This window comes from Heliangelus exortis, chromosome 8 (assembly GCF_036169615.1).
Source record: "Heliangelus exortis chromosome 8, bHelExo1.hap1, whole genome shotgun sequence".
NCBI lineage: Eukaryota > Metazoa > Chordata > Aves > Apodiformes > Trochilidae > Heliangelus > Heliangelus exortis.
In genome coordinates, this window is record NC_092429.1 from 12,010,355 (window position 1) to 12,034,911 (window position 24,557).

At 35.7% G+C, this 24,557-nt stretch overlaps 2 protein-coding genes across 4 annotated transcripts in view; one reads left to right on the forward strand and one right to left on the reverse strand.

Moving 5' to 3' along the window:
• The window catches only part of AK5 (adenylate kinase 5), a 73,075-nt gene extending 70,018 nt beyond the window's left edge, over positions 1-3,057 (forward strand). The window contains exon 14 of the mRNA XM_071750442.1: positions 1,713-3,057. Within this exon, the coding sequence (XP_071606543.1) occupies positions 1,713-1,817 (105 nt within the window). The 3' untranslated portion in view covers positions 1,818-3,057. The remainder of the gene's footprint in view (positions 1-1,712) is intronic.
• Positions 3,058-4,880: 1,823 nt separating this feature from the next.
• Positions 4,881-24,557, reverse strand: part of ZZZ3 (zinc finger ZZ-type containing 3) — a 53,523-nt gene continuing 33,846 nt past the window's right edge. For 2 of the 3 annotated variants that reach the window (XM_071750439.1, XM_071750440.1), the window contains exons 4-13: positions 18,847-18,985; positions 17,285-17,432; positions 17,070-17,188; positions 16,701-16,772; positions 16,424-16,525; positions 15,080-15,175; positions 10,714-10,866; positions 9,153-9,287; positions 6,577-6,677; positions 4,881-6,218 (exon numbers count right to left, since the gene is read on the reverse strand). In XM_071750439.1, coding sequence (XP_071606540.1) covers positions 6,074-6,218; positions 6,577-6,677; positions 9,153-9,287; positions 10,714-10,866; positions 15,080-15,175; positions 16,424-16,525; positions 16,701-16,772; positions 17,070-17,188; positions 17,285-17,432; positions 18,847-18,985 — 1,210 coding nt within the window. In that variant the 3' untranslated portion in view covers positions 4,881-6,073. The remainder of the gene's footprint in view (positions 6,219-6,576; positions 6,678-9,152; positions 9,288-10,713; positions 10,867-15,079; positions 15,176-16,423; positions 16,526-16,700; positions 16,773-17,069; positions 17,189-17,284; positions 17,433-18,846; positions 18,986-24,557) is intronic. The other variant, XM_071750441.1, reaches the window with a different exon arrangement.

Here is a 24,557-nt window from a genome sequence, read left to right on the forward strand (position 1 = left end):
CTAGTGAGTAACCCACTCCTAAACCCTTTGTTTCTGTTATAGAAATCTTCTGAAAGACATGAAGCCCCTTGTTTGAGAACTGATCTAAGGCTGCTTTACAAACTATTCTAGCACATGGATGCTTCAGCAATACATAAAGTAGCAATCTCAGCAAACACCTACATGACAGAGCAAGGGAAGCAGGAGAATTGTCTTTCTGAAAGCTTCCCAGGAGCAGGGATGATAGTTCAGCTCAGACTGGAAGACCCCCTTGTGGAGAGGCCGAAGGGACTGAACCCAGTCAGGCAATGGGTCCTTAAAGGTTGGCCAGGTTGGTCACTTCCAGTGTTGGAACTGCTGTGTGTGGAGGTGTCCTGGCTGGGTGTGCCACCCCTCCCAACAGGAGGCAACAAGGGACCAAACTTTGCAGCATCTGTGGATGCCACCAAGAGCAAAGCTCAGTGGCAGTGTGAATCCCTTGCTGGATCTCTGCAGGGAGCAGCTGCTGACTCCCCCACAGGACTTTACACTGAGGGACTGAAACACACATGGAGTGCAGTCAGGCTGTACAGGAGCTGGCTGGGAGCCAACACTGTATCTGAGAATTTCATGGCCTATTTCAAAAACACATTTTGAGTTATTTTCCTGCAGAACAGAGGTGGCAGAAAGCTGGTCATCAGGAATACACGCTCCAAACATTACGATTGTCTGGTATCCTGAGCAGCAACTTGGAGATGGAAAAGCAGCACATAGTTCAGAAAAACAGGCTTTACCAAAGTTGTCATGGGACCAGTTAAACGTGTGGAAACTCCATGGCACACAGGCATGGAGTCTGGCCATGGAGAAGCATAGAGGAAGCTTGCTTTTGAGAATTAAGGTTCTCACCAGGAATTTGAAAGGAACTGAATTATCATTAGCTGCAGTCTGCTTGATGTATGCCCCAGCATGGAAACTTCTCTCGCTACTGTCAAGGCAAAAGACAAATCTTCTTCCTCAAGTAATGCTTGGTGCTACATTAATTTTCTTGGGAATACAAAGAAGTATTACTGGCTACAAATATTATTCCTCTTTGCCAACGATGCAGCTATTTCTCAGCATAGGAAAATGAATTGATCTTGGTTTTGTTGAAGTTCAGTCATAGTAAAAAGCTCTAACAGCCTGGGCAGCCTCTGGCCAAAACAGAATCACTGTAAAACGTGTTGCCAAACCAGAACCAATTCACCAAGTCTGCAAACAGAAATGCACAGAAACACAGAACCCTGCTAAGTTACTGTCATTTGAAAGCTTTTAGGTCAGTCAACAGCATTACATTCTTTGACACTTTAGATGACAAGAAACAAATTAACAAGTCAGTGCTATTCATCTCATTAACAGTATGATATCCTCGCTGTTCTGTTAAGGCTTCTTCTGGAGGGTATTAAATGTTAAAATAGTTTGTAAGAAACTTTGAAAACTGTTCTGCATATCAAAGCTGTAATTTTACTTCAAAACATGAATACTTAGGAGATAGAGCTAAGCTCCCTCACTTGCTCCAAAGGATGGATGGAGCCTACAGAATCTTTTCAACACCGAACTGTGGAAACACACTGAATAATTTGGTTTATGGAGCTGCTCCTCTACATGAGCATGCGTATAACATGAAATAGAACAAACTTTATATTGGCCCATTATTTGGTACCAATGCTTAGATTCTGAGATAATTCATTGTTAAATTCATGTTGCTCATTTCACAGGTTGATGCAGAAGGAACACAGGAAGATGTTTTTCTGGAAGTCTGCAAGATGATTGACTCTTTTCTGAAAAAGGAAGAGGCAGCATTTTCAACAGAAATGCAGTAATGATGTGTACACAGCATCACCTCATGTGCACTTGGCAGTCATGATGAAAATGCTGTGCAAAGCAATACTGCTTTCTGGAGAGGTATCTGGTATTTGTGCATGTGGTATGCTGTTTAAGATGAATTTTTTTTCCTCTGACAAAACACTCAATAGGAAGTGGTCTGTATGCTAACTCTACACTAAGAACTGTACATTATTTTACCAGTTGTTTGCTCTTCACGGGCTGAAAGCAGATGGTGAAAAGCAGCTCTGGTTTGTATTTCATGGTCTTACACATTCGATCGGAAGTCAGACAATGCCTGGCCAGCAGAGAGCTCTTCAAGCACACCATTCACCACATACTGTAGTAACTTCTAAGATTACTGCTTACCAGTTTCCAATAGGTTATTATTTTCATTAACAGTATTAATTTTTGTGGCATCATTTTGCTTGTTCTTGGGTTTTAATGACTATCATCTGTTCCGTGTTACACGCAGCTGTCACACAGCTGAAATTTGTCAAACTAGAAGTTAAAATAAACTTTTCACACATCCCCAAGATTATTACAACAGGAAGCAGAAAACTGAAGGTGAAGATGCGGTTGAACAGTGTGGGTGTCTGCTGAGCCTTTATCCTGGAGCAGACACCACTTCGAGGCAATGTTATTATAAATGACTTCCCAGTTTTGTGAGCTGAGGTGAAAATGATGATTGTATTGTATAGTTAAATGTGCAATCCAGTAATTATCCATATTAACAGCTCCTCTACCATATTAATTAAAGTCTATATATAAAGTTGACTATGAGCCAGAATGTATGAAGATGTCTTTAGACAATACTTTGAAAGTATTTCTCATGCAAAATTCTGATCATCGTCTGTTGTCTTGTACTGGCATGGCCAAAAAACTTTGGGGGGGGGTGGAAAAAAAGGGAATCTTTGATTTCACATTGCTTGCATCTTTAGTAAGCCATTTATCTGTAATATCTGAGAAAAAAAGTCTGTAAAAATCATATTCCCATTAAGTTAACCAAAATATTGTGAAGTTTATTTGGTATTCTGATAGCTAAATAAAAGCTTGTTTGACATTCCTGTAAAGTAACTGCATCCTCTTACTGGAAATACAGGATGAATTCATAGCTGAAGTGGGTTGCATGATTGCTCTTACTGTCAAATTTGTACTTTATGCAGCAGATTTGTACTTTTAAAGTTACCTTTCTTGTAACAAAGACATAATACAAATAAAACATGTAAAAAATGAGAAGTAATGATTTCTGTTACAATATACGTGGCTTTAATCCTTTTAAACGCACAGTACATGACTTGAAAATATAGCTCAAATCAGCATGCTTACAGTTTGTCCTTTCTCCATTCTGGGCAGAATCTTGTTTTCCTTTTCTTCCTTGGCATTTGCCTGTAAATGCTAATTTTTTTGTTTTTTTTAAGGGACTGTTTTCAATATATTCTTATCCTTCATATCCTGGATGATCCTTCTTGCCTGGGTCCTTTTATAGCCTATATTTTACATCTGATGCTCTAGGAAGTGCTTCTCCAGCTCCAGACCCATCCATTAAGTGACCAGGAACACCTGCAGCACCACAGCTTTAAACACCTTTGGTTACCCATCAGCCTGAGAAGGGCTTTCCTAAACCAAGCCTTGGGCACGAGCAGCTGCAAATTAATCTGGGGAGTTTTTTTGGAGAATTTTTTATTGCTTCTAATTACAATATAAGGTAAAAAGTGTGGAGTATCATACTTGTGCAGGATGGGAACACAGGCAACACATCAGCTGCTGTTTTTTTTTAAAAAAATCAAATCACAAAAATTATTTAACATACAGTTTCAGTTTAATTTTTCTTTCTGCTTCTTCTGGTCTTTTCTGTGGAACAAAAAAAATCCCCATGCTTGATTTGGGTGTATGTGCATTAGATATCTATTTGCATATGTTCATAATGTATGCAAGAGAAAGAGCTGTATATGCATGCATATGGAAATATAAATATTTATACATATTCAATAAAAAGAGGACTTATCCAAGACATTTCCTTCTTGTGTGATTCAGACTTAAAATTCCCCCGATGCTTCCAATCCCATTCAAACTATACCATGGCTTCTTGTTCTTCCCAAACTATCCTGAATTGATGAGTGAGTATTTGCATTTAATCATGTTTCACTAGTTTACTTTCATTATTTTATTCCAGTAATTTTTTCAGGATATCAACAGAAAACAAAGATCACCACAGATTCTCTCTCTGGTAATACACCTTCACCAACTCCAGCTTCCTATGAACAGCATGAATGATGTGGAAAGCACATGTTTTATTGTCTTAGCCTCTCAGAGCAGTATCTTTTCCAATTAAAACCAAAAATACATCATGTGAGTTTTTGTGTGTATTTTTAAGGTTCATTAAATTTATCTAAGTATACCAGATACATGAGATGTTTACACATGATACTTGCCCAGTGGTTTATTGACTGTACTGCATTTCCTTCTAAATAAAGACACATTTTTTCTGAAGCAAGAACTACACCTGAACTTATTGCAAAGCTCAATAGCTGTTGGCTTATAATTAAAATTATTAGGTGTAGCCAGCCAATTATGCTTCTTATTGCCATATTTTTTAGTCAAATTAGTTTCCTTTCCAGCTAATTACTCTGAGTATTCAAGTTTCAAAGCAACTGGAAGTCTATTACAGTTATAAAATAACCAAGTGTTTCTGAATCGTGAGCTATACATTTCCATAGAAAATATATTAACTAAAATATGTCACAATAATTACAAAGCTTCTCAGACAATGGTATACAGTGTATCAAGGCTACAAGGATCTGAATTTTCTGCAATCTGAAATAAAACAGTCTGTGAGCAAGATCTGAGACAACTAAAATGCTAATCCTGCAAAAGGCGAAGCGCATTTTAGCAGGTGCAGAGCACCATCAGTTCCCATTGAAATGAACAGCGGAGGAAGGTGCTGGGCATCTTGCAGGTCTGCACAGTGAATATTTGTATGATGTATTAAAATGTCCTTCTAATGTTTTCCATCTTGATTAAAAAGTCAGAACTACACAGAAAGGAAGTCACAGCAAGCATTCTATATATAAACAGACTGTATCCACATAGTTTATTTCTCACAGTTCTCCTGACAATTGAACATTATTTAAGAACATACTGTATACACAGATAAGAAGAAACATACAAAATGTTTTAAATGATGCACAACAAAATCCAGCAGTATAAAAGAATGCATGTGAACCCTTGCTCACTGCTCAGGCTAAATTTAATCACTGTTTAAATAGTAATAAAAATACAATCTTTCATGGATCTTGTGCAGACTACAAAAGAGGAAAAATTATTACCATATATATGATTTATATTAGGCAGTTTTCTTTGATGAGTTGCACTAACAACTCCAAATACAGAGGCAGAAGGCTGTGTATTTTATTTTAAAGGAGTTAATGTTGAGTATTAGAGACTTTACACAGTTACTACCACTGGCACTTTTCACCATATTTTGTACACATCACATGATCATCTTATATAACATTACATTTAAAAAATATATCTGAGTGACAAATTTATAACATTCACACACCATGAGCTGGTTAAGGAAGCAATGCCACAGTTGCCCCCTGTAGTGCTTCACTGTTGGTAAATAGAGTTCGTCGTGGTTTAAAAAAAAAAATTAAAAAAAATTGAAAGTCAATGTGATTAAGCAGCTCCGATTTAATAAAGGCCTGTAACCAACCATCACTGAGACAGTGAGTATTTTTTAGAGTACATCCTAGAAGCAAACACTGTCATTGGTTAAAACCTTGCCTAAAGAAGTCAGTTACTGTGCTGAAAACTATTTCACAACAAAACTGCAAGCTACTAAAACTGTTTTTATATAAATACTTCATCTCCTCTGGATCTCGTTATAACCAGGTTCTTCAAAGCCTTTGGAATTTACTCTGTCTTTAATGTGTGCTCTCATTTCTGGTTCACCCTTTTGTATGATTTTCTTTCGTGTTTAGATTCACCACCTAAAAATGACTAATGTGGTGAAAGAAAGTCTCCCAGTGAAACCCTCTGCACACTAGGAATGTTCAGCTGCTGTTCAGTGATCTAGAACCATGACAGCTCTAAGCTGTAGTTTGACAATTACACCCAGGAAGCCGTCATGCTGTGAGCGACATTTCAGGGAAAGCAGACTCTTTCCAAAATGTGCCCAGCATTAACAATGGTGCCATTGTTATTTTTCAAAGAGAACAGTAAGCCCAAGATGGTAGATCTGCTTCCCATGTCATCTATTTGCTGGAAAGTAGTTTGGGTCAAGATAATTGTAACTGGTGCCCTGGGACATGCAGTAGTCTCTGTCTATAAATGTCTCTGCTCTGTAAATAGGTTCTAACTGATGGTCTTCCTTATGAATCTCTGTTTCATGCAGACTGCAAGGGAAAGAAAAAGATAACAGTTTAAAAGTCAAATACTCTCCTTATCTTAAAACAATGATAGTATTAAGAGATTCATACCAAATTGGATACGATTGATAAAAGTTTAATTTTCCCCACTATTTTAAAGTACCAAACCTACCTGTCTACTATATTAAGAAAATAAAAATTGTGTATGTAGAACATGCTTATAAAATACATCTCCCACAGATATGTGCTACAGTATCTTCCACTTCACCCAGCACAGGAGATGTGTCCTACGCTGGAGCCAAATCTTCCAACATACACAGCAGTTAAGCCATGTAGAGATATTCAAGCTGATAACAGTTAAGAATTCAAAGCATATGCTACTCACCAGTCAGAACAAGAATCACAGAAATCCAAGGACATTTCTTGAGGGCAGTCCTGGCAGTGCCACCGAACACCCTGGATGGGTTCAATTCCGCAGTTATCACACTGGAGCAGATGGAACAGCATTAGGGAACAGCAACCTGTGTTAGCAACAGTATCCACCAGCAGACCATATAGAAAGGCACATATATACATATATATATATATAAAAAAATATGGAGGTTGATTACTAACAGCCCACACAGCTGAATTCTTATAATTACAGACTATAATGCACTCAAGTTCACATTATCCTCCTGCAGTCACTTCTTATCTTTTCATGGCTCTAAGACCTGCTGTGACACAATACACAAAGAATGTCATGTTTCTAAAGCTTAAATCCAACCAGCTGAAATGTCCATGTATAAATTCACTTGCCATGGCAGAAAAAAGCAGTAAGACTAGACCAGTAAGCCCTGCTGAGAGGCTATGAGAGGCTGCAGACCAGGACACGACAGGTCAGACTGATGCACTTTCAAACTCAGGAAATAAAATACCACATTATAGGTGGGAGGGAACTAAAGCCAGGTGGCTGGGCAGGCATTGGGACAACATGGGGAAGAAACCAAAGCCTAAAACTAAAGCTGAGCAAGAAGACAAGAACTGAGTCCCTGAGAAGAAAAGGGAAAACACAGAAGCAGCTAGGTGGAAGAATAGTGTGGCAAAAAAAGCAAAAATGAAACAGTGGTGTAGAAGAGGGTCAGAAATGCAAAAATATTTGATGCATAAAGGAAAACTGGAAAATGGGACCTGGAAGCAAGAACTTTTCAAAAACCAAAACTTCAAAAGGTGCTGCAGAGATGGGACTGAAAAGGAAGAAGAAACGTGGGAAACAAGCCTGTGCTCCCATAGCTCATCCTCCTTCAGAACCTGAAGTGTTCTCACAGCATCTGTGAAACCCACTCAGAGCAGCTCCTTCCCAGCCACAGCTCATCCACTCAGGGTTACAAACACCTTACACTTCACAGGTTTGCCACAGCTGTAATTCTTTCCTTCCACAGATGGCTTTCAGAGTTTGATGGCTGATAATGATGAGGGACTAAGCATACTCAGAGATGTTCTCTGAAAACATCAAGGTCACTATAATGCTAAATAATTGAAAAAAAAAATTGTTCCAGTCTTCTCAGTTTAAAAAGCAAGATACTGGAAACCCTTGACCTTAATTTCTGAGCTCCAGCTTTCCTCTCTTTCCCTTGTAAAATAGAAATAATTCCATGCTTTTCATTTCTGAAGAAAAAAAAGTACTTGCAAAGTGCTCTGATATTATAGCAATGAAAGCCATAAAAAGCCCACAAGGGATTCAATAATTCCCTATTCAAAGCAGAATTTGAATAATGTGGAGTAAATGAGGCTGAAGGCCATGCAAAAAACCCAAAAGTGTTCTGAATGATTGCTTATTAGGTGAGCTCCATCCAGCCTGTGCACTGAGCAAGGCAGCACTCCTGAGGGAAAATAGTATGTAATCATGTAACTTCACAGCTTACTATGATGTGTAATAAAATCAAATTCAGATTCCAACGAGACTTTCAAACTTTAATTGCTTGACCCTATATAATGCCAATTTACTTATCAAAGTAATTTTATGTAAAAAAAGCAACTAGATTGTTACCTAGCTGTCTGCTCTGCCTCATAGAAGTTTTGCATTTCTGGAGGAAAATGCTAATTTGAAACATACACAAAACAAAACAAAAGCCTCCAAACCAAACACATCGCGATAATCTAAAAACAGCAAAACTGAAAAGCACCTTGGTGGTCTAACACCATGATTAAGTTTGCCAACGTCACCTAACAAAGCTGTCTTAATTTTCCAGTAACTTTCAACTGAACCTTAAACAGAGTATCTCTTCATTCTTACATAAATGGTTTGAAAAAATAAATCTAGCTGCCTAACACTGAACAAGGTGAACAAACTGTTCATAGAAGCCAATTTCACAAAACATCCCTTGCAAATTAGAAGATATAATTTAGAGAATGCCCATTCTTTCATGTCACCTATTAATGGTTGTTACTGGGACAACACATTAGTTCAACTTAATGTTTATTTACTTAATTTCACATAACTATTGTTTCATGTCTTTGCTTCAACTTCTGCGAGTTATTATTTGACAGTATTAGCATGTTGCTACAAACCATAAAAAATTGTTAATCTGCTACTGATCTCATTACAAATATTTGTCCCTTCTTGGCCTCAGGTGGAGGCAAACTGACTCTAAATTCATAATCAGAGAATATTAATCAATGAATCATTGTCAAACCAGAGCATAATGTCAAATGGAATTCTGTAATTATTTAAACTGGCTCTAGAGCTGTATTTTCAGAATATGAATGAGGAAAAGACAGCATGTTATTAATTTTCATGCTGTAACAGTGCAGCCTAAGCTATCAGAAAGAGTGAATTACTGAGGTTGCTTTTATTAAAGAAGATGAGAGAAAGCAGACACGGTGAACATGCATTATGGAACCAAACTCAATTTTTTTAGAAACCCAAAACATGTTAACTTTGAAAACTTCTACAATCCACTGAGGCACAGAACAACTCACCTTGAATCCCACATGCTGCACAAAGCCACTTTCTGCATGCATCTGCTGGAGTTTCTGTTTCTTCAATTTTTTAAACTCTACAAGTTCTTTGTATTCAGGTAACTCTCGGTATGTTACTGGAATACTCTCTTCATCCTGTTGATGGTTAATAATAAATGAGGAACATTGTTTACTTTAGAAATACAGTAACTAGGAAGACAAATATTCCATAAGTCACTATGTACAATTAGTTACCTTTCAGAAAATGGTGGCGATATATTCCAAGAAAGAAACTGGGAAATTATTTTTAACACCATGGCACAAAACAGCATATGAAGCTCACTTACGTTTTATTTTGTATTACTTACACTTTATTATTTGCATTAAAACATTATCCTAAAAACAAGTTTCTTATGGTGAATGAAGGAGAGGGCAGCCTCTTAATAACTCCTAGGGTTTTTCTCATCTTGGATGCGTAAATGCAATTTGCATATAATCCACTTTTCCATATTCTGTGAGCAAAACAGCAGCTGCAGTAGTTAGCATTTGTTTAAGACAAAACTGCCTTACTGTAGGGAACTGTTTGACATTATTACATACATGCCAACAGATACTACACTTGAGAACTGAAATATCACATCTGTTTTATCTAGTTAACTGATTTTTCTGGAATGGCATGAAGTATTATTTTAAGGATAGTTATAATCACTGTTCTGAAATACTTTCAAAGCTGTGAAAATATTAAAAGCAAAGATCACTCATAGAGCAAGACAATGCCAAGCTTCCATTACACATATTTTTTTATTTTAAAACAGTCAGTCTCACCAGTATTAAGTTCTCACCTTTACCTGCAAGAATAAAAAGTGATGAAAATGACCATTCCCTGACTGGAAGAGTAGAAGTTTCAGAGTTATTAAGCTCCTTCATCCCTTTACTTTGCCTTGTGTTTTAACAGCTTAAGAAAACAGATTGCTAGTTTTTCTAAATTATGCAGAAGTTTGTCTCCCTACAGGCTGGTGCATACAACCTTGCCAGAGGTAAATAACAAATGATTCTCTCTTTTTAAAGAAGCACATAATTTCTGTATTTTTCCATCCAATTTCTTCAACAAAGGTTGAGGACTTGTATGTTAAGAGATGACATAGCATTCATTGTAATTCATATACCTGTTTCAAGATGGCTATTCAATTGTAGCAGCTGTATTTGGTAGAGGTCACCTGTTTTCTGATCAGAACACTCAGCTATGGAAAACAACTACAAGACAGTAATCAAAATTGTTCTTACATAGCCTACACACTTAATTTCAACTTCCTTTTTGAATCTACAAAGAATTAAGTTTCTGTGTTATTTAGCATGTTTATTGAAGAAGTGAGGGAAAGAGGCTTCTAAATTTTTTTAGAACTGTTTCAGGACAAAACTGTTTATTAATTGTTTTACATACTTCCTTTCTGATTTGGCCCAGAGTCTCTGAGATTCAGGGTCATTATAGTTCATGGCAAAGATGCTTAATCCTCACATTACTCATTAAACAGGTTAAAATGACAGTAAGTAAGACATTCTGTGACTGATTTAAATGACATACCGATACTTCCTCTTCTGCTGCAGTATCCATATGGCTGTGAAAACTGGATCTGTCATCATCTTCATCCATATAAACTGGAGGTTCATGAGATGTCATGAAAGTTGAAGGTTTGAAAAGATGTTTATTTAAAGGATGCTGCCGTCTACTTGATGACTAAAGTGAAAAAATTGTATAATTTAAAAAACATTCCTGGGTTATTAAAGCAACCCTTACCAATAAAACCTTGCCAGAAATTTGCTCTTTTGCACTGAACAGTCTATCATATTTCCAATCATTTTTAATTAGACCTCTGAATCAGAGCCTCATGCAGATGGCATTTTTGCTCTGCCATAACAGTGAAATGAGATGAACAATGGAAACGCTCCTTTGGTAAGAAGAACCCAGTAAGAAAGAGCCCTTACTATAAAAGTCCTACAATCTAATTAAATGAGACAGACAACAACAGAAAAACAGAAAATAAAGCTGTTACAACTTTGAAAAATGAGAACCAAAGTGCAAAGATATTAAAAGACTTCTGAGTCATGAACTGTGTGAGTGCAAGACTACACAAAGAAGTAGTTTAGCAGAGGTCAAAGATTCAAGAGACCAGTCCATGCTCAACACTTATCATCAACTTCTTATATCAGTTTGTGCCTCGGAAAATCTCACTCTAGGTTAGTTGTCCAGATCTTCCCTAGACCTCTGAGAGAAAGGCAATTCATTCCACCATGAAAGAGGCCTCTATGAGTTAGAAAGAATTGCTCTCTGAAGATCCTTTTTCATTACCACTGACTGGAAAAATAACCTAAAAGATGTTAGATGAGACAAAGTACTCCTTTAGTGTATATCTAAAACCTTTCAAATTTAATGCTGTCTGAAGGTGTAGAATGCATTACAGTTTTAAAATAGACTACTTAATGGCACTCAGCCCCTATTATTTATTCCCTATGGAGGAATATTAAATATCAAACAAGAAGAATTTAGGGTGAATGAAGGTGACTCAACTTTTTACATAAGTGAAGTGCTTACTTTGCGAACCAGCATTTTGACATCCTAAATGTCAAGGTTTTACATTCTTCAATTTGAAGAAAACAGTATGAATCAAAATCTAGAAGTATGAAAAGTGTTTTTCTAAATAATCATTAAAAAGATTGCCTTATACTGTGTCTAGCTTTTGTCAAATAGATAAGGCATAAGGAATATATACAATAACTCTGAATTTATCTTTTTACACAATAATTTTTAAAGATTCCTGAATCAGTTACAAACCTGTAATGCTATAATAATAATCACTTCTCTCTAGAGGCAGATTCAACCTCTAAAGAGGAATATAGCATTATTTTACAGTTGTGCAGTTTAAAAAATAAAGGAAAAGATCCCACAAATTATCTTAGGTGGAAAGTAGCTATGAAGATAGAACTGTAACAAGGAATTGAGACTGGCCCCATTCACCCTTAGGGGAAGCTGGTACCTCAGATCTGCAGCAGAACTACAGTGCATAGGATAAATATGAACATTTTTTTCTACTGTGTTGAAAAAACTGTGTTTTCTACTATGCACTGTGTTGAATTTCTCCACCTTCTGCCTCATGATCACTGACTTTCTGTGTTTTGCTGTTTTTCTGATTTTCTTTAAGATTTTAGACCCCCAGGATACTTGTATTTATAAGGTGAGATGGTGTTTTAGCTTGAGCTGACAGAGTGATTTAAATTTTCTGTTAACAGATAGATTTGTATTCAGTACTAGATCTGGAAAGTAAAACCAAGAAAACTGTGCCTATATTTAAATAGTAGCATTGTTATGCATACAATTATGACCTAGGTATTTAACTGAGGAATTGAATTCTAATTCTGGTGAAGAACTAACTAAAATAACTACATAACTACTAAAAGGAGATAGTTAAAAATAATTTATCCTGTGGGAAATATATCTTTTGTATTAAGCTTAAAAGCAGATGCACTGAAAATGATAAGCCATAGTTGAAGAACTGAATATTACAGTCCTAAATCTCTGATTCAGTTTTATTTTCACCAGTAGCAGATGATGGTTATACATGAAAATAAACTGATGCATCCTGCTTTATTTCCTAGATCACTTACCAGAAGAGACATAATGCCATATGAGATACACACAGTAACTTCAACAAGATGTTCGAGAACTGAACAGTCTTCTCGTCTCCCCAGTAGCCATTTAAAAAAAGCATCCTAGGTAATCCCCACGTAGCAACACAAGTCCTTTCTTGTGAATAATCCCTTTTGACACAATCATTTACATTAAATAGATATTTGGCTCTTATTCTCCCATAGATATGTGCTTGAGGTACCAGCATCCAATTGTCATACTTCTCTTGTTGGCAGTAAAGCAGGTAACTACAGTTTATGTGCATACTCAGTAGCAAAATAAGGATGAGCACAACTCCCCATAAGTACAACCCAGGCTTCCAACACTCTGCATTTCCTTTCTGTCACATCATGTTATCTGCACTGGACACTTGGAATAACTACAGCCTGGTACAGTGCTGTCTATCTGTGCTCTAAGTAGACAGCTGTATTAGCAGTCTGAGAGCAAAATTGCCCCATATAATACTACTTGATTGATCTTTTTTCATCTGCTGTATTTCTTACATAAGATACAAATATAATATGGAGACACTACCTTAATACAAACGAGAACACAATGACCTTACTCTTATGACTTGGTAATAAAGATATGAATCACACTGTGAAAACAGACAGTAAGTACTAGATTTGTTCAGCTTTTAAGTTTAAGAAAAATCTGTAGGATGAGAATGTTAAGAGTTTCATAAAAAATACATTTCACTCTTGATTATGCCGTTGGCATGCAAATCAGTGGGGTTAAAGAACTTTAGGGATCACTGTTTAAATTAATGAAAAATATGGATAAAATGTCACACATGTGCTGATTAAATATTCCCAGTGTTTATCAAATACAGCAATGTGCTGCCTGGCAGCATTGCTCACATTCTGTGATAAGTCTTTCCAAATAAAACTAAGCAGATAAAAGACAAGACATGTGACTAAGGTCATTCAAAAATGTAAGATGACACAAAAAATTCCAAGGATTATAATTTTCAAAACTAAATTTTCAACTGCTTTTGAACTACCCCCATACTATGTACAAGCAACTTAGAGTTCTAACAGATGAATCGCACTACAGTAACTAATGGATCAATGTTTCCAGCTGTCTTTCTTTTTTGTTCTTCTGCCAGAAAGTGCTTTTCCAATAGACAAGGTGCCAGACAGTCATGCCTGCACCTTTCCTGCCTCGGTTTGTAGCACAGAATAGCAGACTAAAATCATGGTGGAAAGTAAAAAGGAATTACCATGATGGATGGCAAACTGAAAAGCCTCTGATAGGAACCCTCATTGTTTGCAGTAGCTTCAGAGAATACCAGGAGAGGACTGGGGGCACGTAACATTTTAAATCATTCAAGATGAGTTGTGGTAGATCAATCTATGAGGCACCTCTATCAGCAACTTTTGTTCCCAAACTTTCAAGGGACTAAATATGCATATTTATCTGCCTTTTGGCAGAATTAATGTCAGGCTTACACTATACCTAATCAGAAAGCAGCACGGACACCCGAATGCAAAAAAGTAACCTGACTACAAAATGCCACTGTAACAGCTTTTAAAGAACTTCTGCAAACACAACAGTACATATAAAAAAAAAAATACTCAGTAAACAAATCCCCACAAAACAGAAGACTGCCCTCCTCAAAGGCTTAGGGTACTCAATAATACCCAACAGTAGTGCATTGTTCAAAGCAAAATATATGACTTGGCTGCACAGAAATCTAGAGTCTCTCATTTAGTGAATTAAGACAACATATTCCATTGTCATCCATACCACAATCAGGAAAAGCAGGATATTTTAATGGACAAATCAAAGTAAGACATAATATTTTAGTCTTAAGATGATGCCTGTGCTAATTCAGTATGCTCAATTACACATAATTTTCTTTCTCTTCTAATCCTCTTCTGACACTGTTCTCATTATGCTCTTCTAGATCAATTTCAGTAAACTTACAAATGAGGAAAAAGTACCCCAAATAATCATTCAACCCTGTTAGTTCAGCCTGCAGTCTGACTATGATCTCTCTTCTGACAAGTTGTGTCCCTGAGATTATCCAATAGAGAAGTAACAGATGTTGATGCAAAATTAGAGTGACAGCCAACTCACTCTACAGTGCAAATGGCAAAAGAAAAATATTAATTTATTTAGGAAGAATTACATGCAAGGTAGAACTAGTCAGTAAGAAAGCACTAATCAAGACTTAAAGCTATTGAAAATATTAATGATTTCGACTCAATTTGCACATAAATGCAAACAGAAATACAGAACTTCTCCTGTAAAATTTTCTCACCTTTTTGGAGTATAAATATAGGTTTGGCGTTCTCCCTGGAACTGGAATACCAGCTTTAGTCAGCTTAATAAAATATTTTTGCACTCTACTGGCAACCTAGAAAAAAACATAATGACATAATGAAATGCCAAATGAAATGTAACAGGCCTTCCCTTCAGAGTTTTGTCAGCATTACCACATGGGCACAAGGTCAAAAAATCCCCCTTTCCTACTTTGCAACAACTACTATAACCATTACCTATCTTGCAATGCTGCGTTTGTAATATTTCCGAACACTTTGACAACTTTCAGACAAAAAAAAAGAAATTTCCTTATTAAAAAGTACACAGGAAATCTAGTAAAAATCATGATCAAAACAAGAATTTTAGTAGTTAGTTACCTGCTTATATTAAACTTGTTTTTTCTTAATGCCAGATAAATTATGCACAGTTAATATACAGAAAGTACCTCTATATTTTACGAAATAAGCTCATATTTTAATTTTTCAGGTATAGAGAACTATAAATTTAGTACAGATACGATCAGAGAAGAGGTAATCTTGTATATTGAAATACTTAAGTATACTTTAACCTGAATGCAAACAACTTAACTAGGAGAAATTAAAGTACTATGAACACAGAACATCAGCATTTTTTACTTCTGGTAAAAATGGAGAAATTATGTCACTAACATCCCGACAAGACTGATGCAGAAACACTCCCTGTCTCTACATCTGTGTCCTCTTGTGGATCTCAGCTCCAGTACAGAACTAATTCTTTACAGGAAGTTCAGCACTCCAATGTAACCCAATCCAAGAAGAGTTGGTGCCAATATGCTTGCTGTATAGAATTAAATGCATGCTGCCAAAAACTAATAAACTCGCTTTGGGAGCTTTTGTCATGGGCTTTGGAGCACTTCTGAAATTATATATTTGAGTCCAAGAATAAGAGTTGTATAGTTATTAGTGAAATGCAGGCCTTGTAGTCATATTTTAAGAAAAATTGATTACTGAGAAGATACTGGATTTTATTTATTGCTATTAAAAAAAAAAAGACATCTACAAATAAATCTGCGAATTTGTACCAACTGCTAGGACACTGTGACTGATACCACTGCACAAGCACTCAAACAATCCCAAGCAGGCAAATCTTTTTTCTAACCAAAAATATGAAAAATTATCTCTTTTTTTAAATTCCTCAGTTTATGATTACTTTTTTTTTTCACAGAAAAAAATCATCCAATTAGAAATAAACTGATTAAGAGATTACATCCCTGTTTTTCCTCAACAATAACCAGTGCTTCCTAAAAAGCTTATAAAAAGAAGTCAAGCAAAGGGAATATTTCTCCAAGTGTTTTACTTGTTACCTGCTTTGCTGTTCTATTTCCCAGTTCATCAGCTATCTTCTGCCACCGTCGGGACTCTACTTCTTCTGGTGGATACTTCAAAAGCAATTGCTCAAGTTTTTTCTAGATCAACAGGGAAAAGAAATAAATACACCTTGCCTAGGAGAGGTATGAGTTGTCAAAATATGATTATCTGCATACATGTGAACCTGAATTTCAAAGTTCTTTAAACATATCACCCAATGTGCTTTTATTCTCACATATGCTACCAGAGCTACAAAATAGAGTTTCTCATTACCTGTTCCTCTACAGTCCACAGCTGGTTAAAAGTTTCAGGTTTGGTCTCATCACAAAGTCGTCCTCTTATAATCTGCTCAAATACAGTATATAAAATGGAATACATGTTTAGAAAAAGTACAGTTAGGATAAGCTGATTTTAACCCTTTTCCTACTTAAGTAAAACAAAAATCAAACCAAATAAATGCATGAAATTTTGAAATTAAATTTGTGTAAACCAAAAATAAGTTCTCTGATTTAAGCACATGAATAAAAAGTCATTACCAACACTAACATTTGAAGTAACAGTTAAGATTACTCACCTACCCACATAAAAACAAAGAATTCAAAAGAAAATGTAAAATTTTATCTTTCCTTTTGTAACAACTACCTGTGGACGACTGTTCGTGGAACCTTCTGGACCATCACTTAAAGGCAAGACAGAGTATGAAATAGATTCTCCATCCTTCTTGGGATCCAAAGGACTTTTTGGTCTTGCAGGTATACCTACTGTGAGCAACAGCAAAAAAAAGGAAAAAAAAAAGACTTATTTAGTCTCCACTCTCTTAATTTTTTTCTTGTAACATGTGCCCACCTCCCTCTTACCTTTGTCAAAAATCAGCTTCACTCTCCTACTGTTGCGTTTCCGGTTTTTGAATTCTCTCTCAAAGTTCCCAAGGCTTGTGGTGTATTGGTCCCAGGCAATCTCAGGGAGCTGAACAACTCTCTGAGGATACGGAAGACCCATATCGACCTGAAACAAAGAGTGAAAAGCAATATTTAATACAGTTGCTGCAGATCCAAACAAAAAACTACAAAACCTTAACAGGTATGAAAGCCGAATATTGCTTTTTAGGTAATAGCAGAACTCAAAATCAGAATTTTTCAAGTGCCATGCAGTTCACAGTCTTTTTAAGGAGATGGTATCTTTCAAGAATACACAACAGTGCATAGAAAATATGCAGCGGCACGGTCAATGATGGCTTATTGAGCATAAAACTTTAAAGCCTTTATTCCAGATGAAATCAGGTGTTTCTGACCTCAATATCCAATCTGTCTGATTTTCTTTAAACATACTGTTTGCAAAGGATCCATACCTTAACACACGCAACCACAGGACTCAGATTTTTATAACCCGGAAACCTAAATTTGTCCCATCAAAAAAATCCATGTATATTTTACAGTGATTTTGCTGTTTTCTGCCCAGGACACAACCATGGCAAAACTCACCACTTTATTTGAATGTCAGCCTTATGAATATCATTCCTTGGTTATGGAGACAGAACCACTCCAGATACTTCTAAGCATTACTATTTCCCTACACAATGATTATCAAATACAACCTATTACATCATGCATTCTATTAGGCTCATCTTAAAACATAATGGAAAGACAACTACTGAAAGCAATGGGCTTAAATCAGACCTCTCTTTAAACCTAGGTCTCTACAAACCTAGAAAAAGAGCACCATAAACCACCCTACTTCATACCTCACTAAAATACACATTATGTTGCTACCAGACTATAAGGTTAAGCAGGTTTGTCACTGGTAGACGTGGCAGCAGTACAGTATTCAAGCTTTTAATGTTTTCAGTATTTCCATTAATATACTTTTTTTTAATCTTGAAAAGAAAATGTTTCCTTATAAAAATCAACTAACCCTAAGTCTGCTCCATCAGGTAACATTTTATTATGTTATCCAGGACTCAGGTATGTTTTCTAGCTTTCACTGTAATTTTAAGCTATGAACTACATTTCCTGATGTTTAAAAAGTACCCTACCAAATTCACTCATAGCACTAAACTTGATTTCTCTAGTGAGAAAAGTAATGAATTCTTGATGTACTATGAAGTACATGAAGATTTCATGTCATTTTAAAATACCTACATTAAAATTAGAAATTTAAGCTTTACAATTCTACATACAAAAAAAGGAAAGAAAGCATATCTAATAAAATCTTTAAGAACCTATGCCTTACAGATTTAATGAGCAAAGGGCCCTTTTTGCATAGCAGAGAAAGTATTTTAGACTCATGCTATAATTTTTACACAAGTACATCTAGAATTCTCTGATTTCTATAGATGATGAATTACTAGTTATTAAAAAAAAAAAAACAAAAAACAAAAACAAACAGCTGAGTAAGACTTAACAAAAGCCAATTGAAATACCTTCTTCTGGAGTCTTTCCACAAATCCAATAGGATCTTTCAGAGCTTCTCTCTGGTGTCTGCCTAAACTTTCAAGGTCTTGAACTGCTTGAGTACGTTGAGCCTCGAGTACAGCAATCGTCTGTAACAGTCTCTGATAACTACAGAGACAAAGGAAAACATCCACTAAATTTTGCTTCAAAAGTGATACCCCCCCATCTAAATACTAGTGATTTTATTATTTACTAGCATCTAACATTTCATTTTTACTGAGTTACATCAAAATATATGTATAAAATCTACTTTAATTAGTAAATTAAGTTATATAAACCTGCTATTTCTTTGATATGTAGATTTTATACTAACTAAAACAATGAAGGAGAAGGTATTAATATTCTCATTAGCTATGACCAACAAGTTTTGCTTACAAAGTTAACAAAACCAGAAGGACCTACTTTTATCTTCCACTTCAAAAACAGCTTCCTTCTACCCCAATACAGCTGACTCTACCACAGAATTTTAACATCTTGCTCAACCATCCACAGGGTGGACAGGATGACTTAGAAACTCTATTTAAGCATTTCATGTAAGCTTCAACTAGCAGAGTACAAGAATCATTTACAAAATACAATGACAAACCAAGGAACAAATTATTTGCAAAATCAGTACCTACAAAAGATATTCCTCTTAGAATTAAGAAGTTGAATGAAAATCTCAGTGTTGTCTCAAGCCTGCCATCCCAGATCAAACAATTTTGATTCTCTAGAGAGTCACTTTTGGTGACTATGATAGCTGTAACCCAATAATATATGCTTCCCAAACTGTTTTCTGCAAAACTAACAAAAAATCATGCAGTACTGTAACAGACTTTAAAATATAGGTAATGTCATTTAATACTTTTTATTAGCTTTATAGTTACTCCTGTCCACTTCTGTTTCTGAAATATGTAGTTAATCATGTTCCCTGTTGTTTCAAGTTATTCAGTATCATCCTAACTTTTTTCATGAAAATGTTTTCTGACATCTAATACTACAGCTGTATTGTTGTTCAGCACAAAATGCATCTTAACATACAAGAAAAATCAGCCACTGACTACTATACTATTTCAGTAAATTTTCTTTCTATTCCCTTATTGCTAAAACAGAGACAAGCCTAACAATTAATTCTACATGTGTTACAGAAAAGCTCCAAAGGTTACTGAGCTAATACAAATTTTCCATTGACTGCACTGTTAAGTAAGGCTTTAAATGAAGGAAAATAAACAGCCTCAAGGCAAAATATAGGCTTTGTACCATCAAATATTTAAGTTTTTGCTTAAGACACTAAACCGTTTCCTCCCCGTGAAAAAGGATAACTTTTTTTCAAATGTAACATTTGAAAACATAAAATATAGCCATACTTTCTGAAGTTCGAAACTAAACTCTGAGCTTGCTTAAGAACAATAGGATATAATTTTGTTATTAATTTATTTTATAGTTAGATTTGTCTGCAGATAGTTTATTTTATATGCAACTAAGACCTACAACGCTTGTTAAATAGGCCATGAATATTGGAAAGTAGTGGAATATTTTCACTACTGGAAAAGTACTCCAGTTTCTTCTGAATAACTTCACATAAAGCAGGGTAATTAATGGGCCTGTTCTTGAACAGGGGAAAAACAAACTTCAGAAATAATTTACAAATATACTGCAGGAACATCAAAACTGGCCTGAGAAAATATTGCAGTTCAGATTGCTACAAGCTTACAGGAATCATCATTTACAGAATTAAGACATTTACTTAGTTTTCACAAATAGCATCTGCTGACTGCCCAGCTGGGCAGAGATGCTGGGCAACCTCTGCACTCCTCAGGCAGAGATCTGCCTTGCATGCTACAGAGAAATGAAACACAAGCAGGCTGCTCATGTGTTTGATGTGGATGCAGCTGTAACAACACAGAAGAGTTTAATGGTATCTGGGGAGATGATTTAACCTGCACAACACAAAGCCTTTTTCTATCACCCAGTGCAAAACTTCTATACAAGACTCTGCAGTTTACTCATGTTAACAGGCACTCAGTAGCACACACAAATATCTGCACTAAGAGGATATTAAATAAATACCTGCCTTTCTTTTCTTGAGCCCGTTCATATAACTTATTCAAATTTTATTTAAGTGATTGAGTTTCCAAAAGAAATTGAAATAATATAATAATGTCATTTAACACATTTACACACAGAGGAGAAACAAAGCAACCAAATGTTGGCAGTTAGATGAAGTGCTAATTTAATGATGAAGAGAAATGGTTAAGAAGAAATACCTCTGGTCTTCATGCAAATATGTAAAACATTCTGAAACCCAGGAAAAAGAATGCAATTTTATCAAGAACATATGAGCAGTACCAAAACACATGAAAATGTGCATTTTGGGGTCTTATATCACCAAGAAAAAAAAATTGAAAATACTAATCCTGAAATACATAGTTTGCATATTCCATATCCGGGTTCTTCAGATTTGCTGCAGCAGTGCATTCTCTCAAAACCACCACACATAATTTTAAATTCCAACAGGACTCTTTAACCAACTGTATTATTATATGTCTGCGTATGTTCTTTTAAGTTTTGAACCACTACTGTTTTCACAGGTCTGTACAGGCTTTTAGTTCTCTGGCCCTACATGACTACAATAAAGCCAATTATTTCTCTGAAAAAGCAGTAAGCCAAGTAACAACACACATATTGGACACTTTTTCAAAGTGTCTTCTCTGTCCTGGCTTCTTACTCTCAAACAGTAACACAATACTTCTGCCACATTAAGCAAAAGACATGGTACAGCTGGTAGTCATCACTTTCAACCCCCAAAACTAACTTCTTCAGCTGTGTGAATATAAATCACAATATGATAAGAGGTAGAGTAACACCAGCTTTCAGGATTAAAAGGTAAAAATACATGTGCTGTAATTTAAAATTTATACCCCAAATACTGTTTATTTCTTGTGCAAGTAGGAATTGTTTCAAATGAAGGACTATACACTTCTGATATATCTTAAAAAAAACACAAAAAAAATCTACTTTAAAGCAAACTTGGTTTTCATAGTTTCAAGAGCTGTCACAAAACTGGTACGTATCAGCAACCAGGAGTATTTGAGCAAGTCTTTGTTTTGTTGCCATCTACTGGCACTCTAGCAAAGCACAGATTAAAACCTGCTCTTCTATACCTAGTCATTTATCATACTGGCTTATGGCCTACTATAGCAATCCAGAAAAAAAAATATACCCCTTTTTAGATGCTAAGAAAGTATTGGATGTTAAACATGAGACTTTAAATTACTGTAGGAAAAGGGAAACATTAATTGAGCTATAAATTTCTAAGTTAACACAGATAAGGCAGATACAGCAATAGATTGGCTTCCTGGAGAAATCTAAGAGTGATCAAACAGAACCTTCTCATTTAAAGAAGTGCTCCCAGCTTTCAAGCTTGGCCTGAAATCTCTGCCAGTGTCATCATACAGTACTTTTGACACTGCAGAGATTCTTGCTAATTATTCCAATGAGATTTAAAAAAACCTGTTACTGCATTAGGAAGAGTGCTGAGATGCAGTGCTAGATTAAAGACATGGCAGCACAGTGGAACTAGAACCAACTGATGAAGAGTGGCCCTTTGATGCTCCTTCAGAAACAAAGGATGTTTAAGGTGTTTAAGGACATAATCAACAGGGGAATATGTATCAACTACAGTCAGGACTTTTACCTGAAGAAAGCAGCATGTGGTAGTTTTTACTTGCCTATTCCTTAGATACTGTGACAAAGGTAATTTACTTATAGCCAATTCTGCAATTTATTATGAAATTGTTTCCCACTCTGGCTTAGCCTCTGTGAAGCTACTGTAATTTACTGTACTGTATTCATATTTAATATTTGTACTTCAGATCTTTTAGAAGACTTTTGTGGTAGTAAATAACTGCATCTCCATTTATACATGAAACAACCAAAACATACATTAAGTGGCTTCTATAAGTCTACCACACTAGTAACAAAAAAATCCCAATTTCTCAATGCCAGCCTCAACACCTACTCAAAATGAAACAGAACTAAGCCAAAAAGCACTTTTTTTAAAACAAAAAAGGATATTTAAGGAAAAAAATTAAAAAACCAACAAAACCACACACACACAAAAAGCCCCAGAACAAAACAACAAACCATAAACCAAAACAGAAAACCATACTGACGGTGTTTACCTGGATGCAAAAGAGCCATTTTTTACTTTCTCTAATTTCACTTTCCCTCTGACTTTCACAACTCCAGACATTGTACTTCAAGAACAGTATTTTATTGGTTATGAACCTGTAGTGGCCTTTTCTTTCTTAAATTCTTAACTCTGCCCCTGAAATAGATCACCCAGTTATATATTCCCATATGTTTCATTCCTGTCAAGAGCTGTCCACAACATTCAGCAGGACTTAATATAAGCTGTACAAATGCACCTTTATCAAATAACCACAATTTTCACAAGTTTTCAAAATTTTCAGTAGCAATAAGGTTGCTATGCCTCTGAACAAACACGTTACTTCTTTCAGTCTAGTCGACGTGAAAGGTTAAAACATCATCCGTCAGCCTTCTTCCAGTTAACACATTTTAATACAGCCTTTTGATCTTCCTTTAACAGCATTTTCTAAAGTATTTGCCTGCAGGAGGGTTATCTTCAGCAGGGAAGAAGAGCAGGTCCCTGTCATCACTCTGTTTTCAAGGTTTGGAGTGATATGAGGAAACAAACAGTAAAATTGTTTTCCTCAGAAAGAGCACAGAAGGCACAACCCCAGCTCCTTCTCATCTCTAATGAGAGTGGTCCCAATTACTTTACTGAAGGGCTCCTGCCCATGGAGGGAGGTGGGAACTAGATGATCTTCAAGGTCCCTTCCAACTCCATTCTGTGATTCTATGATAATAAACCATAGATGAAGTTGGTCTTTGTCTTAGGAAGCTTAAAACTTTCAATGTTTTTTTAAGTAAAATGAAAGAACATCTTCACCTTGAACTATACAATGGAAAATAAAGATGAGAGATGATGAAAAATTAAGTATCAGCTGGCTATTGCTACTAAAATCTATTTAAAGGCAACCAAGAGTAGGATCTTCCCTCCTCTCAAAATAGACTGGAAGTGTTTTCTAAGAAACACCTATCTTGATTAGAACATTTTGCTGAGACTAAAAGAAGCATTAATATATGCTGTTTGTACAAGTCCATTCTAAAAGACACTGCTAGTCTGTTTTGAAGCTCATGGCAGAGATGCTATCAAAACTTCATGTAAGGACAGAATAAATACTTCTAAGACTGTAACAGAGTTGCCATTTCAAGCTAGGTTAGTTAAAAATGAACAGAGAAGATACTTGCCTCCCTTACCACAGAGCTGTGCTGGGTGAGTATGTTACCACCCCATCTTCTCTTGGTTTTATTTCTCTTTTTTAAAATCACAGCCATGAATTTCCTACATTATTTGATACTTTTTTTTCAGCTCATATTTCCTACACTTGAAAGCCATTTTTATTATTTGCTACTACTTAACTTTCCAGCTTAAATGAATTTACTAATGAAGACCTTTAGAAATGGTAAGCATTTCCAAACGTACACTTTAAAAGAAGAGTTGCAACCTTTTTCTGTATTAAAATAGTAAGTTTGTTTTTATTTTACTTTTTTTACATCTCTGCATTTTCTGGAAAGAGAAGTCAAGTTCCTGTATTTTCTCTAGAAACTGGCA